This window comes from Pholcus phalangioides, unplaced genomic scaffold, assembly GCF_987345545.1.
Source record: "Pholcus phalangioides strain wild (caught in Gottingen) unplaced genomic scaffold, Ppha-v1.0 ptg000024l_1, whole genome shotgun sequence".
In the NCBI taxonomy this organism is placed as follows: domain Eukaryota; kingdom Metazoa; phylum Arthropoda; class Arachnida; order Araneae; family Pholcidae; genus Pholcus; species Pholcus phalangioides.
In genome coordinates this window covers 25,471,855-25,488,352 of record NW_028301616.1, presented here as the reverse complement: position 1 = coordinate 25,488,352, position 16,498 = coordinate 25,471,855, and the positions used below count along the sequence as shown (strand labels likewise).

General features: G+C 35.3%; 2 protein-coding genes across 2 annotated transcripts in view; one reads left to right on the top strand and one right to left on the bottom strand.

Moving 5' to 3' along the window:
- Nucleotides 1-2,972: 2,972 nt before the first annotated feature.
- LOC149069087 (sialin-like) lies at nucleotides 2,973-10,063 on the bottom strand. Its single transcript, XM_089250345.1, has 11 exons — nucleotides 9,993-10,063; nucleotides 8,493-8,546; nucleotides 8,166-8,379; nucleotides 7,751-8,015; nucleotides 6,996-7,179; nucleotides 6,696-6,826; nucleotides 5,668-5,817; nucleotides 5,445-5,577; nucleotides 4,605-4,760; nucleotides 4,390-4,475; nucleotides 2,973-3,323 (listed from the first exon to the last, which is right to left on the bottom strand). The coding sequence occupies exons 1-11, from the start codon at nucleotides 10,021-10,023 to the stop codon at nucleotides 3,186-3,188; spliced, it is 1,542 nt and encodes a 513-aa protein (XP_089106471.1). The 5' UTR covers nucleotides 10,024-10,063; the 3' UTR covers nucleotides 2,973-3,185.
- A 5,003-nt stretch (nucleotides 10,064-15,066) lies between these two features.
- LOC149069085 (uncharacterized) overlaps nucleotides 15,067-16,498 on the top strand; it is a 49,858-nt gene continuing 48,426 nt past the window's right edge. The window contains exon 1 of the mRNA XM_089250344.1: nucleotides 15,067-15,208. Within this exon, the coding sequence (XP_089106470.1) occupies nucleotides 15,195-15,208 (14 nt within the window). The 5' untranslated portion in view covers nucleotides 15,067-15,194. The remainder of the gene's footprint in view (nucleotides 15,209-16,498) is intronic.

Here is a 16,498-nt window from a genome sequence, read left to right as displayed (position 1 = left end):
TTAGAACTGGATCAAACCTCTTTCCTTCCTGGGTTACATAAAGATTTGTTTGGAAAACGATATGCTCAATCAGGGCTGATGAAAACAAAAAAAAATCGCAATAAGAGATTGTTCTTCCAGGTCCAAAATCTCATCACTTGGCCCAGTCCTTTCTCCGAATTCTGGAAAAGTGTTGTGTGGTGGGGTTTTACTCAAGTTATTATATCTATTGTTGATGGTCCTGGAGTCGATGTTTCATCAACAATGGATTCTTCTACGATAGTCAATTCTTCATCCCCGATACGCGAAATTCTTCCCATTCTTGCACTTCATCATCATCAAGTTCAATTGAGGATTCTGGATCCAATGGTATTTCTTCAATCAAAAGGAAGAGCTTCAGCAGCTGTTAGTCCTTTTCGAGGCATTTTGAATTTTCTTCTACTTTATAGAGGGGACCATTCACTATACTAAAGAAGACACACAAATACAAAAAAAGTTTCCAGACGCAACAGTATCATGTTACAAAACGCGCATTCCAGAGAGATTTACCAAGGGTGAGGAAATTGGTGCTGCCCTCTGTAGGGGGGATGCTGTAGACGCGCGGTGGGACTACATGTATCCCACCCTTTTTCTTCAGCAAATACGTTCTGAAAAAAATCTTGAGGATTCAAAAATTACTTCCAAGACAAAATTCATAACACTATACATTGAATTTGTATCATTTTACCCAGTTGGTGATGCAAAATTTGGTAAAAATCTGCAATCACTTTTTTTATAGTGTCAGCAAAAATATTTGACGAAAAAGAACTACCATTAGTAATATGAAAAAAAGATTGTGGACAACTAGAGCCATCTTCTGATAACTTTTGGAATTATAAACTACATTTTAATTCGATTTGCAGCAAAAAATTCCTATTTTTCGTGGAGTTATGAATTTTTGAAAAAGGTGGGATAAAGGGGTTCCCACCGCCCTTCAAAGGGCTAATGCGTCTTCAGGTAATGCGTCTACATGATCCGATAAAGGGGAAAGATAAAACTTTATCCTTGTATAAGGGGTTTTTATATTTTTAATTTATTTTTGAAAGGGGAAGATCATTTTTCACTCTCAACTCGTCATACGTTCAGTGCCTTCAATTTATTTTAAAAAATGTATGCCTCACATTAATGTCTATGGGAATATGATTAATTAAAATAATATGAAGCTGCAATAAAATGCAATTTTCAAAATTTTTCTTTTAACTGTTTATTTTGCCTTTTTGCTTCGTTCATCATTATCATAGATCCGGGACATTTCGAAAGTATTTGAGGCCCGTGGGCGCTCGTCTTAAGCTTTACATGAGGAATTTTGATTTCTGAATCAATCCTGAGGTGCTCGAGCACCTTCTGACAGGGACGTAGCTAGGATATTTGCCACCCGGGGCAAAGAGCATTTTGCCGCCCCCGTGCCTCAAAGTACTGGAAGTGCTTGAGCGTCCTCCGCCACTGTGTATTTATGGTTTTGCTGCCTGTAGGCCGTACAAAGTTCGCCACCCTTCTTCCGTCCCACTCTCATAATCTTGAATACGTATTACTGGAAATATATGCCGCCAATCCGAACCTTCCGCTATGTGGATATAGTATTGAGAAAAAAATATTAAAAAATTAAAAACTTTTTTACGAGCCGCGATAAGTCATCTCTCTGGCCTATAGTATTTAGGAAAATAACCACTTGGGATGGTTCCCCCCCCCCTTCTTCATTTTGTACCTATTACTTTCTAATCTTTCAGATAAGTTTACGCAAGAACAATGCAAAAACATGGAATTCCTTTATAACGGAATTTCATTCCAACGAAGTGATTTCTCCGGTCTCTTGGCGTTTGCTATAACGGGATTCGATTGTATATCGAATTTAATGAATTTTACGACTGCACCCCGATATAATGAACTCATATTAAACAAATTTCAGTAGGGATGGTGAATTCGAATGGTAATGTTGGTTTTGTTTGTTGATAACGTGTGAAGAAAGCCAACATTACAAGACTGATAACGTTGTTATGAATGTTTCTATCTTCTTCACACTTATTTTTAAATTTTGATTTAACAAAATATGTGTAGTGCACGTATCACGAACGGGTAAAAATAATTAATTGCTTCAATGGAGAGAAGAAAAGTTACATAAAATTTTCTCCGTACTCCATGTTTATCAGAATTCCCAACTTTGTTTGAGAATTATGCATAATTGCCGGTAAAAGTGATAAATGTAGTGAAATTTAATCAAACTTTCTTTATCGAGGCGATTGGTAATCATGCATAACCACCGGTGTTTTTCACTTGTACAGGTTATACACGGAACCAATTTCGACCGGTCGTATAAACAAGGTTCCACTGATACCTGCCCGTTAGGAGCCGTTCAAGTATTACGTCATCATCGATGGGGGAGGGGGAAAGGGGGTTTCCGATTGGCTGACTTTTGATGACAGGGGGGGGGTTTGGATAATGCTTACGTCAGCAACCACCCTTTATGAAAATATGAGTTACGATTCAGAGCGGCAGAGCTGATGACGAAATTTTGCTGACAAGGGGGAGGGGGGAAGGGTCAAAAATGGCTAAAAATTTGCTTACGTAATACTTGAACGGCCCCTTAGCGGAAAATTTTTTTGTCCCATGGAATGACATGAAATGACATGGAATGAAATTATTGAGAAGTTCTACTACAGTAATTTTATAAATGCTAAGAACCTTATACGCATGATCATAATTTGATTAAAAAATTATGGTTACGTGTATAATGCTCTTAATATTTATAAAAAAATTACCAACGGCGCTTGGGTATTATGCATAATGGCTGGTAAAAAAAAGTAATAAATTTATCAAACTTATCATAATTTTATTAAAAATCAGAAGTAAGTGAACCACACGTGTAACACCTAAATTTTATGCAGTAACTAAAACGAACCTCTGGTTGTACCGAACAAACTTTTTGTGTGGGTCCTATCCAACACCTTCAAGAGCACACCTTCTGCTCTAGAAGGTGTTGTCCTATCTCATGCGATTTTTTCTCATTACATCGGAGTTTTACGTATAATTATTATTTTTATTGAATAAAATTCATTGTAGATGGTATACAAAAAATGAAAAAGCTCCAAGATGGGCTCGGTGAAATATAATTTAGCTCAGCAACAACACAAAAAAATGAATGTATCACAGAGATGATCACGGTTTTCACTTTATGATTTCAGATTTGGCTCCTTATCGCTGGTCCATTCTTGTTTCTTGGCTGATCCGAATACGGCGAAAATCACAGTTGAAATCAGCAACAGAGTTATGTTGATGATAAAAACCATTGACCATTGGTGGCGGGTTTGCTGTAATTCAGATGAATGAAGTAATGAGACGAGATATGCATTCTCTCTTCGTGTATTTGATACATGAACTTATTCGGTATGCGGGTGTTTCAGAAAAAGAGAAATATGATTACAGTTGATGCTAAAATTTTACAGAATATGAGAAACGATCGGCCCGTGTAAAAATTACAACTCCGCATGTGATAGAAAGGAATATAAGAATAAAAATTTACCTACGATTTACACTATATAGAAACAACGAGATTTCTTCCTTGAAGCATATATACATATATATATGCTGTTATATGTATATGTATATGCTGTATATATGTATATGTATATGCTGTATATATGTATATGTATATGCTGTATATATGTATATGTATATATATATGCTGAACGGTACCGAGCAATGGATGTGGACATACAATCTCATATTTTGATTGGATATGTGGTATCGTTTAACGCCGCGACACAGGTAATGGCTCATAAACGACATTAATGCCACGAGATGTTGGAATACACGTAGAAACAAAGATGTCCTCTCCACAAGATATGCAGGTAAATGGATATATTAACTGATTTTCATGAGGAAGAAATTTCTCATTGCTTCTTGGAGGCAAATCTGAATTTTCTTTCCAAAAGTTATCAATCTCTGCATGGCAACCAGCTTCCTACATATCTTGTACTAACACGTGGAGAGGACATCTTTATACAATCGTCACCAAGACGCTGCCAATAGCGAGGAAAATTGCGAAAACTAATAAACAATCGTAGCTGGTCGGAAAATAAAGAAGTAATAAAAACCGAAGTGAATTAAAATGTATTTCTTAAGGCACAAAAAAGTTGGATATCTATGTAGTAATAGTTATCACAATGTTATTCATAAGTTATGAACATTATCTACTTACTAACGATTTCAGTTAATATTCCAAATTAAAGTGAGATTCGTGGAAAAAAAAAAGGAATAAGCGGAACATTTCCATAGAAAAAAAAATACGGTATGGCCAAAAATGAAGTTTAATATGGGAATGTCCCATCAAATATGAGTCATGTGGTCACCTCACATTTGAGTACTCTTACTTACGGCTTTTTCTGTGAGTGCGCCAACCACCGCTGGAGTAATGAATCCTGTGAAATTCGCTAAGGTTCCTGAGAGACCCATAAGAGTTCCTACGATAACGAGAATCAATTCCGCAAGTGAATTTTGGATTATTTCAGAGGAAATATATCATTTAAATAACCAATGACAGGTAATGCGGAACTATGGTTTTGATTGTAAATGATGTACGAGACTCATACCAGCATACTCCGGAGACAAATCCAGATGATTCAAGACGTACCCGGATCCACTGAACCCAGCTATTCCATTGGACAAGACGAAGATGGCCACAGTTGACTTGACGTCGCACCCGATGAAACAGATCACCGTCAGGCCGATCGCAGAGCTAAGACAACCTGATAGAGTTGATCAAAAAATGACGGATTAGCTGATCACTTAAATCACTATCGAAACATGATTCGGTCCATCAAAACCCACGATACTCCTTTTTGTTCATCAGCATGGGTGCCCTATGAATTTCTAAACAGCTTGAAAATTCGTAAGAATTGGAAAGATTCGTTCTTTTGAATGTGTGGTTTGCGAAACAGTTATTCTCACGAAAAAGAATTATTCTTTTATCAGAAAAATTAGTTGAAATTTTTGTCGATACAGGTTGCTGAATGAAAGCAAATCATTGTAAATATGCGATTCTGAGTCCGAAAAAAGCTTGGCTTATGACTAACAGCCAGCCGATTTCTGAACTTTTCCTGCTTTCCTTCAAACCAAGCACCGCTCCGGTCTATCGCAACGGACAATTTACTACCGAGTGAGTCACCGAATCGTCGAACTTTTAGTTTTGCCAACATTTAGGGCATAGAGGAGATTGAGGGAAGGTTCAGGTGAGTTCGTACAGCACTCTCTACCGACAAAAATTTTAACATAATATTTTTTTTCTGTATCAAAAAAACTCCTTTCTCGTAAGAAGAAATTTTTGTAAACCGCATTCAAATATACCGATTCCTTCAATTTTTATGAATTTTTAAATTATTTACGAATTTATGGGGCACCCTTAATAATAAGAATCATGGCTCCTCACTCACCCACGGTATTGCAGAACTTCCTAGAAGTGCCGACAGAAACCCATCCCTTCCGTATGATGTAATCAGACATAACGCTCACGAAGGATCGGAAAATCAATTCGGATAGGTGAGGCAGAGCAGATAAGACTCCATCCTGTAACCACAAAAAAAAGAAACATTAGAGCTAAAAATGGATACAACTCCTATATGTACAGGAAAACACAAATGCTTCCAGAGCACAAACCTCTTCTATTTTGAAATGCAGGATATTTGCCATAAAAGTCGGAAGATCGTTCAGAAGGATGTAGAAATTCCAGTCTTGGGCAAACTGAGTAGCGACGAGAGCCCAGAATGGCACTGACTTCAGGATTTTGATCCACGGAACCGAGGACAACTGCAATATTTTGAGAAGTTAGATTAAGTTGACGTATCTCCATTTGGAAGTGAGTTCTAACTGGAGTGATTCTTGGTGATTCTCGTCCCAAAGCCATCTCAACAGCATCATGGAGCCCCGGGTCGACTATACAAAGCAAATTCTAATGAATTGTGTTTGTACTAAGAAGAGTTTTTGGGATCCTAAATGTACTGTAACTATGATATCAGATTCATGGTCGACAAGTGCTGCCATCTGTCTTCCGAATTTATTAAAGTGGCGATCCCTGAATTTCCGTGCATTGTGAGATCGTGTTGTCCGTCTGTATACTCTCTATGAAGAAACTTTTTTGTATCAAAGACCAGCAGCATTCACCCCTTGAAGTTCAAAAAGTATAGAAAATCAATCTCATTTCCGGCCGACCATGACTGTGCCGTCTTCGGAAAACAAAACCATATCCTCGCGATGCTCATGCGACCACATAGAAGTACGAGCCGAAGCCCTAGAGTTCCCTCCCCCTCATAAGTCCGATACAATAGGTGCTAATTCCTCTTCTATTCAACCGAGAACAACCATGATCTATCTCTATTGTGGGCAATTTATGTCCGTTTTATCCTCTTTCAGGAATGAGCGAGTTGTGAGCGTGCGTACTTATATTGTGTTTTACATGAAGTTAGTGATGCCTTCTATATTTCGAATTGTGAGTTAAATGTAAAGATTCAATGTCTGTACCGTTTTAGGGTATGTTGCTCTCTGTGGAGAAATCTATGTTAATTGCTATACAAGGTTATAACAGTCCCATCATGCACCAAGTGCAGTGTCCTGATAAGTGTTGAGATGGCCCTGTCTCGTCCAGAGAGCAGATATAACTGGTATAGATGCTAGTTAATAGGTGGTACCTTCCCGGTAGGTTTTATGTTCTGGTCTTTCACGATGTAATTCAATTCGGATTCCGTTATCCATGGATGACTCGAAGGAGAATCGGTCACCAAGAAAAGCCATGCAACGTACCAGAGACATCCAATCACACCTGAGCATGTGCAAAGAGTCAGAAAGCATTAGACAATGAGGGATATTTTCCTTATGAGAGAGAAAGAGAGGATGATGACAAATTTTTCACTCAATATTATTTTTGTTCAGCATATAGTTACACGAAGGTGCTGTGCAATTGAATAGTCTCATATTCGATGTGTACTTACCAAAAACGTAAAACGTAGATGGCCATCCCCCGAGGAAGTCCGAGCCGCACAGTAGGCCCGTAGCCGACATGGAGATCACCGTTCCAATGTCTATGCCGTTGTGCACGATATTGACGAGGATACTCTTCTCGGATTCTGGTGACCATCGGGCGAGCATCGCATGCATTGCTGGGAGAGTCATCCCCTAGAACAAAAATAAAGACTCAGAAATCTGAACAGACTCTTCTCAACGGAGCGACTCGAACGAAATTTTGCTTAGCCAAAACCACACTCGTGTCGAGCCTGGCCCAATAGTAATTCCATTGCTTCCAATATTTGCCTTTCCCTGATACAAAGAAGCAGCAGCATCATAGGCTAGCTACACACTGGACCAGCTTAGCCCAATAATCTTTAGCGAATATTCGCCAAGAACAGGAACAGAACCGGTTTTTCCAGAACACTTTTCATATTGTGAGTGTTGATGTTATTCGATCAATGTGGGGCCAGACGGATTGGAAGATCAGCAAATTGACTTGAGTGGGAAGATGGAATGTACTCGACCAGCCTTCGAATGCCTACCAGCCTCCAAGATTAGACGATCATTGACAATGGTGGAGTGTCCCACTACTTGCCCATGGAACGCATTAGGCCAGCCTAGACACGCGTGTGGCCCTGGCTTGAATGCAGTCGAGCCTACAATCAATTTCATTTCACGCTGCCAAAAATATTATATAGGCTACTTTATATAGCATGGCCATAAAGAAGAATAAACTGACTTGTCCGATGCCTTCAAGTATCCTGATGACAACCACCAGGGAGACGTCACAACGCGCTGCTACAGGCGTTACCAGAGAAAGGACCGCCGTAGACAAGACAGCGATACCAAACACCATCTTGGCACCGAATACTTCCGCAAGTCTACCTCCTAGTATCTGAGATGTCGCGTATCCATAATAAAATGAGCCGATTACCAAGCCTTGCATGTTGGTTGACCAGTTGAACTCTCCCTCCTGTGACACAAAAATTGGCATACATACATAAATTACATTATATTACATCTGTACAGAGTGTCCCAGAATTATTGCGTTAAAATTAAGGCGGAACGGCCGAACTTATTGATATAGCAATTATTCACTTATTAAGTAATGGTGGAATCCTCTTCCGCAGTGTTGCTATGTTGCAAAGAATTACCTCCTTGCCTCGTTAGGTGATGGGTCATCAGTGGAAACGTTCGTCGCGTTTGGACCATCGCTCGGACACTCGTCATCCGTCGTGCCGTTGTGAAGAGGAGTCGAAGCGTTGACCATTTTCACGATGGCTACGTTCAAGTTGGCCCTCAAGATATATGTCATACAGAAGCCCAAGCAGCCCATGGTAGCAAAGACGTATCGGACTCTTTGCATAGCTATGGAATAAACAAATGCTCATGTTCAACCGAATGTAAACAGAAGCATGAGAGAGCCGCAAAGTTTATACAAAAATTTATAACAAGGAATTTTATAAAATATTTGAACTTACTGAATTTCTTCTTTGCGTTATCTTGATCAGTTTCCTCTACGTCTTTGAGCAATTCTTCATTTAAATATTTAAAAAAAAAATTTTAACGGCAAGCTTTCCCTTTTGGTAGTAAAATATGAAAATTTGCACTACTTTTTATAATACCGAAAAAATTTGCCATAACATTCAAATGAAAATTAAAAGAAAGATACTGATGATCAAAATTTTTGATTTTGACCACTTTTCACGATTATCTCCGTTTTATTTTCAGGACTTATCATCTAAAAAGTGGCAAAAATCAATAATTTGAATCATCAATATCTCGGTGGATTTTAATTCATCATATTCGAGCTAAATTTTTTCCTGTATACAGTAAAACCCCTCTTAACGGTCACTCCTCTTTTACGGCTAAAGAAGAATTTCCCCTTGAAAATAAAAGTGTGTATTCCACAAAAGAGGGGTTAGTAAATAGGGACTAAAATTTATCAATTCAAAATTTTTTGATTATGAGACTCTATTTATTAAATATGAGATGATAATTGCGAGTTTGTTATGGAAAACCATTGTCAGAAGTTTGTTTTATTAATTGTTGAAAACCATCATTACATATCACTTGGTAAAAATCATTGTTAGATATTATTTATTGAAAACCATAATTAGAAATTAATTGGTAAAACTGAGTTAGTTATTGAAAATAATTGTTGCAAGTATGGTGAAAACGATTTTTGCAAGTTTGTTATAGAAAAAACTGTTACCTGTTCATTATTTAAAACAATTGCTTAAAATTTATTATTGAAAATCATTGTCAAAACAGTTGTTAAAAATCATTGCCAAAAACAATTGATGCAAGTTTAATATGTATTAAAACCATTACTATACACTTATTCCTGAAAACTTTAATTGCAATTTTCGTTGTTCCAGGGAAGAAATTGTAAATCATTGCGACATTGTTTTTGTTATGACATTATTAAAGTATTTGTCAACAATATGCATAATTACTAACGGTATTTTCAGGAAGTCATAGTTGCAAAATGTTTAAAAAACAATTTTATAAATGAAAATTATTTTAAGTCAGTTTTTTAAAGTTTTTATTTCATATTTTTTTTATTCCAACATTAGTCAGTCCAAACAATAGTATTTTATTGTCATCAATTTCAATAGAAAGCTCACGAAAACCTACTGCAAAAACAAAAAGAATGGTTAGTTATTTTTTCATAAAAGTTATCCTCGAGAGAAAGACATTGTCTCATGATTGTTCGAAACATTGTTATCAATACAGTATAACTATCGTTCACAATCAACAAAATCTGTTTTCAAAGAAAAAACAAACATTAAAAAAATTGATCATTTTTGCTAAAATTCGACTATAACGGATTATTCAAATACCAATTTTTCTACTTCTATGCATTGCTATCAACGCAGAAAGATCTCTGGCACTTGAACACAATTTCCCGACTTGGCAACAATCACAATGATCAAATCAATTGTAAGTTATTTACAGTAAAAATTTCGTACTAGTACCTGATTTATCCATTTCACAATTTCCAGTCATTTACAACGAAACAAATGCATCGCACATGATGAAAATAATAACCTCTTTCCATAATCATAGAATTAAATTATTTTTTCCCTCTAAGATAAGACAATAAAGATGCGTTGAAAAAAAAACCCACGATGCATTATTTTTTCTGTTCGTACTCCATTATCAATACATTATCGATAACATTATTTTCGACACAAGATTAAAAATCTAAAAAAAAATTTTCTTCTCTTTTTCCTTTGAAACAATCAAACTTCTCATCTACATTCGACACCAGGGGGCGTTTCAACTGCATCACATGGCCACACCAGTGTTTATAGAAAAGAATAATCGTGAAGAGTAATTTCATTCCTTTCCGAAATTTTAAGGAATATTTTTATGAAAAGAGAGGTATTTTTTTTATGAAAAACAGAGAAATAACTATTAAAAATATTGCCTAAAAACTTTCAAATATCATGTCGAGCAAGAAATGAAAAAATCCCAAATAGCAATGGAAAGTCTCCTGTATCACTAAAGAACAAGAAAATTACGTATGAACAAATTATCAGACCTGTTCTTACATATGGTGCACCGGCTCGGGCTTTCGCTCAGAAAAGCAATACTTACAACCTCCAGAAACATCAACATTATATTCTCAGGAGATTCACGGGTGCTCCAAAATACTTCAGACTAACCGACCTGCACGCTGATCTTCAAATTCCATCCATCTACAAATATATATAAAGAAACTGGCCAAAAAGTACTTTGAGAAGCAAGATGCTTTCAGAAGTGGATGTTATCAGCTCAGCATCCAACTACCCAGCTGTACAGAAATTAGCTCAGCTAAGACCAAAGAACATCTTGGTTACAAATTTTAGAAAGGAATTTTGATTGTCGTAGAACAAGCAATAATGGTTAATCCTACTGAAGTTATGATTGAAAAGACCTTGTATTTTTATTAATAATGTGCCACAGCATAGTATAGATAAATATTACTATAAATAAATTTCATCAAATTTTTGTAAAATGATGGAAATGTTAATCACTATCAATTAATTCCATTTTCAGCATTTGTAGAGTGAGAATAGTTCATGTAAATACAGTCATTCATAAAATTAAATATTAATTGAAAGGAATATGATATAAACGCTCTGTGAATTATATAAACCATTTGTTGTGTGACCTAATCAGCACATAGATTTTTTAATCTAATATAATTGTCAGATGTTCAAAAGTTACATCAAATGATTCTGATGGGACTATGAGGAGTGTATTAGTGTTCTGTAAATTCTAATGACCATTTGTAACCTTCTACTCTATTTTTATATTTTATAATTATTTATTTTTAAATATGTTTGTCAAATGTTTAGAAATCACATTGAATGGTTTTGGTGACATTGTTGGAGTTTTCATGTATATGCACATATCATTTTTTGTCTAAATGGAAATATATTGCAAAATATGCTGTAAACTTATGTTGTAAAACATTGGAAATTTTTGCAATTTGTGGCAAAGTGGGTCACTTTGTAAAACTGATCTGTATAATATTGTAGATATTGAGAATATTTGCAATCGACGAGATTTATTTTTGAAAGTAAGTGTAATCTGATGGATGATGTGCGGATGTATGTGTAATTACGTCGTAGTAAATTTACGACGTAATTATAACAATAACGGGTTTTTTTAGTTTCTGCGGACTTTTTGTCCACCCTGTATTTCACTCCACTATGAGTGATGTAATGGTTCATCCCTTATTGCGACCAATCACGATACGCCAAATTCTTTATTATGTATCGAATGATGTTTTAACCCCTGAAAACTGTTAACAGTATATTGATATTGTTTTGTATTAGTGAGAATATTTTATACATAAAGGGTTATATATAATTTAAAAAAAGAAATGTGGTTGTTTTTAAGCAACCATTTTGCCATTGACTGATCAATATCTCTACCTAAGTAGAGAAACCAAGACGAAGAAGACGAGAGCTTAGTGCTCGGTACTTTACATCAACTAGCAACGGCAACGGCAATTAATCGCGATGCTCAACATCAAGAAAGATATCGAAACCGACCGGATTCATTCCTGTGTATATGTTCTGGTAATCATTGATTGTCCAATATTTAATTTTTATAGTTTTTCTCTCAAATTTCACTCCCCCCCCCCCCCCAGTCATATGGAGCTAATCTGATAAGCCTGGTATGTAAAGACATGTATCACACGTTGGCGGTTAAAGGAAATGGATTTGGCTCCTACCGGGCCGTCTCATATCAGCACATCAATGTATTTCGCTCTTCATTAATAAATGTAACCGTCTTCTCTCCCTCGTAGTGATATGATAATGGACGGAATTATTGTCTAAATTGGATCTTGTAGTAAATTTACGACGTAATTATAACAATAACGGTTTTTTTTCAGTTTCTGCGGACTTTTTGCCCACCCTGTATTTCACTCCACTATGAGTGATGTAATGGTTCATCCCTTATTGCGACCAATCACGATACGCCAAATTCCTTATTATGTATCTAGAAATAGATTATATATAGTCATATCTGGGACCCTACAGAGGTAATTCACGTACTAATTGTCAGATTTTTTTTGTATAAATATTCAAAAATTCGTTTGAGTTGAGTAGAAAAGCTTCATTATCATCAAGGGTTCCGCGGAACAACTTTACGTTGTAAACCCCTGATCTAGATGCGTATTGGCGAACATTATAAGCTACACATGCAATTTCCTGCTGCGTAGAGAACAATTATTTTTAATGCAAAGATCTTCAACCTTTCAGCCCATTGGGGATAAAAAAAAAAATTCCTTTAATCCCAAATCAAAGAAGGGTCTCACCTGCATTATTGGAGAATTAAATTTGTTCTGAAATTATTTTTTCATCACAAACATGAATTTCCATAAATTCTGAATTTTCTTTTTCTACGAAATTATTTTCTCATTAATTTTGATTAATTATGGAATTACTTTTTACTCAAATGAGAATTTTCATTAATTATGGAATTTTTTTTTTCTCAAATGAGAATTTTCATTAAATATGATTTTGCATTAACATGACTTTTCATTAATTCTGAAATTACTTTTTATTCAATATGCTTTTTTACGTAAAATATGAATTTTCATTAATTCTGAAAATATTTATTTCAATATACATATATATATATATATATATATATATTTTTATTAGTTAAAACGAACAAACAGCAAATTTCAATATACAAATATATAATACAATATACAATTACAAACATATGTTACACGACACAAAAAACACACACACATTTAATACATACACTATGTAGCCCCAAGGGACTATAAAGTCCTTCCAGCAGGCCCATATGATTTTAATTACATGATTTTGTCTCTCAGCAACAGCTCTTTACTTCATTAGATGTATTTTAATATATAATTAATATGCATCGGTGCAATGATTTATTTCAAAGTACTGCATTAATATCTGTGTTTTTGATCATAATAAAGACATTGTATAATCTGTAGTATTTTTATTACTATTTGTGTAATTACTAGAGTAGATGAAGTTCATTATTTTCGGTGCGGTGTAACAAAAACTTTTTTGAAATGATTTTTTGTTACTTTTAGGCAGTTGATAGATATTTTTATACCTATTCGAGTTTCTATTTTCGTTTTTTACTAACCATTCTTCGTTTTTAATGATAAATTTATAAATTCTGTACATGTAGTTCTGTCTCGGTGTCAATATGTGGCACTGTATGTTTTTGTTTTCTGTTGGAACATTTATTAATTCTCTTAATTTACTGTAAAGATTGTCTAGATTGCGTATGTTTTCATAATATGCTCCTCCCCAGACACATATTCCGTAATTTATATTTGAATAAACCCACGCATAGAAGATATCTTCCAAGAAGCTATTATCAACTATGTATTTAAGTTTATAAATGACTCCCGAATACATTCTGAGTTTTTTTTATCATTTTTTCACTATGTATGTTCCATTTTAGGTTATCTTGTATAATTATTCCTAAGTATTCATAATTGAACACTCTACCTATTTCTTCACAATTGCATACTGATATAGTTTGAGATTGGCAGTGAGTGTGTAATTTTACGTGAATTTCTGTACTGTCATTTATGTTTCTTGTTTTCGTGCACATAAATTTAGTTTTTTGTGTATTTATTTTTAATTTGTGTTTAATTAGCCAGTGATTTATTTTTGTTAGGTCCTTCTCTGTTCTTTTAACCAAACTATCTGTTTCTGTATCCTCAACATATAAAACTGTGTCATCTGCAAAAGATATAATGTTACCATTTAGATTTAGTTTACTCAGTTCATTTATGTAAATTAAAAATAGTATCGGGCCTAAGACCGAGCCCTGTGGGACGCCTTTTTTAACTTCTTGAAAATTGCTAATTTTTTCTCTATTATGACAGCTTGTCGTCTAGTGTAGTAGTATGATTTAAACCATTCTAAGATATTTCCTCTTATACCGGCTGAATATAATTTTTCTGTTAAAATGTTTAGGTTCACATAATCAAATGCTCGTTTTAGGTCCAAAAAAACTATTATTGAATATTTAGTTTTACTTATTCCATTGCTTATCAAGCCCGTTAATTTTAGAATTGCCATTTCTGTATTTTTGTTTTTTTGGAATCCATATTGATTGGCTGAAAAGAGTTTTTGATGATTCAGGAAATTGAGCAGTTGATTATTTTTCTCATTATAAATTATAAATTATTTCTTTTAATACGTATGATGAAACTATTTCTCTCTCTCTCATTAGTTCTCCGATTAATTCTAAAAGTAACTCGCAAATTAATTCTCAGATTATTTCCCGTTAATTCTGAAATTACTTCTCTCATTAGTTCTGAAATGATAGATGCCCTTGTTTTGGAGTTTTGCGCAAACTCCATCAGTCATCCTTCAAAAGAAGTCATCATTCAATTATCCAATCAAATGGATGACTGCAATTAATGTCCGTAAATAAAAAAGAACTGCATTTTTTTATTATACTGCATGTAATTAATTGATCAATGAGCGAATCTAATCAGAAGCTCCGCTTCAGACCATTCCTGCTTCTTAGTCGATCCGAATGCGATGAATATGAAGTTGGTGACCAGAAGAACGGCAACCGTTATCAGGAAGACTATTGACCATTGATGTCGAGTTTGCTGCAGACATGGATGGGCGCATGAAATAAATGAATGACATTCGAAATGAATAATGCATCTTCTAAAGTAAGCAGAAAAAAAAACTATATGATTTGATTATATTACCCGATTTAGTCATCTATTGATTACGCCTTGGCTCCAAGAAAGGAGGAGGCTGTTCCTTGAATTTACTATTATATCGATATGAGTGCCCGCTGAATTTTCTAGCCTAGCGAAACACCTAATATTTTCGCTCAGGGTACTCCATACCAGAATATAATGGGGTATGTCGGTATTGGTCTATAAATACTCACCTGATTCTCGGTGAGAGCACCTACAACCGCTGGTGCGATGAAACCAGTCAAATTTGAGATAGTGCTCGCGATTCCCATCAAAGTACCTGAAGAAACAATCAGAGATAATTGAGTGATTCCTGGAATCCATTTTGATAGCTATAAAATATGATTGATTAGCTAAACTTCATTAAGCACATATCCAGGCCAAGGTAAAGAAAATTACGTAATAATGAGTGTTGGTGCCGATCTGAAAACCTTGTTGGCACCAAAACTATGTCCTTTACTAATGTAAAAATATTCGACCATCAAAAAGTGTTAAAACTGATCTCGTGAAGGGTCAATGCAAAAACATACAGTAGGCTTTAGACAACACGACCTAATGTGACAGAAGGATGGGCCTGATAACAAAAGCCGGATAGGCCGAAATTCTATAAATGCTCGCTTACTCTATCTCTCCCCCCCCCCATACCATTACAAGCATTCTTTTCTATACCAAAACCCACTCTTATTCATATTTTCTCTAAGTACAGGCGAGCACTTAATAAATGCTTGTTGTGTTCTGAATTGCATGTTTTTAAAAAATTATTATAGAATAAATGGTCCAAGAATTTTGGGATGAATTCCATTATGTCTAACTTGATTGCAGGAAGCGTAAAATCATATACACTGCATACACGGTAAGAAATATACGTTTTTAAAATAAACAAAACATCAACGCAAAACGTAGGCTTGGTTCTTACTATTATACGCTAGTGTCAAAGGCCTTATATGCAAAATGTGAGGAAAGAACTAAGATGATAGAGTCAAAACTCACAGTTTTGAAAAGCCCTTGATGGCTGCTGCTTTCTTTTAGCCCCCTTCCGCGGTCCAATGTGCCTCCACTACGATCTAACCCCACTCGAAAGCCGGTTTATAAGGTGCGGCTAACATAGCGCGAGAGATATTAATAGTCGATATCGCGTAGCCACACCCAAACCCGGTTTTTGTGCAGCTTTAGAATCACAGAGATTTTTAATTAGGCCGGATAGTGCGGCGACTGGATATTCGAGAGTCTGCTGTATTTGCAGTATACCACATACAC

Excerpts from the sequence above, each read along its gene's own strand:
- LOC149069087 (XM_089250345.1), bottom strand. The coding sequence starts at position 10,023 with ATGACTGGAAATTGTGAAATGGATAAATCAG. Across the intron at positions 5,578-5,667 it reads TGCATTTCAAAATAGAAGAG|GATGGAGTCTTATCTGCTCT; the intron begins GTTTGTGCTCTG and ends TTGTGGTTACAG. Across the intron at positions 4,476-4,604 it reads TTTGTCTCCGGAGTATGCTG|GAACTCTTATGGGTCTCTCA; the intron begins GTATGAGTCTCG and ends TCGTTATCGTAG.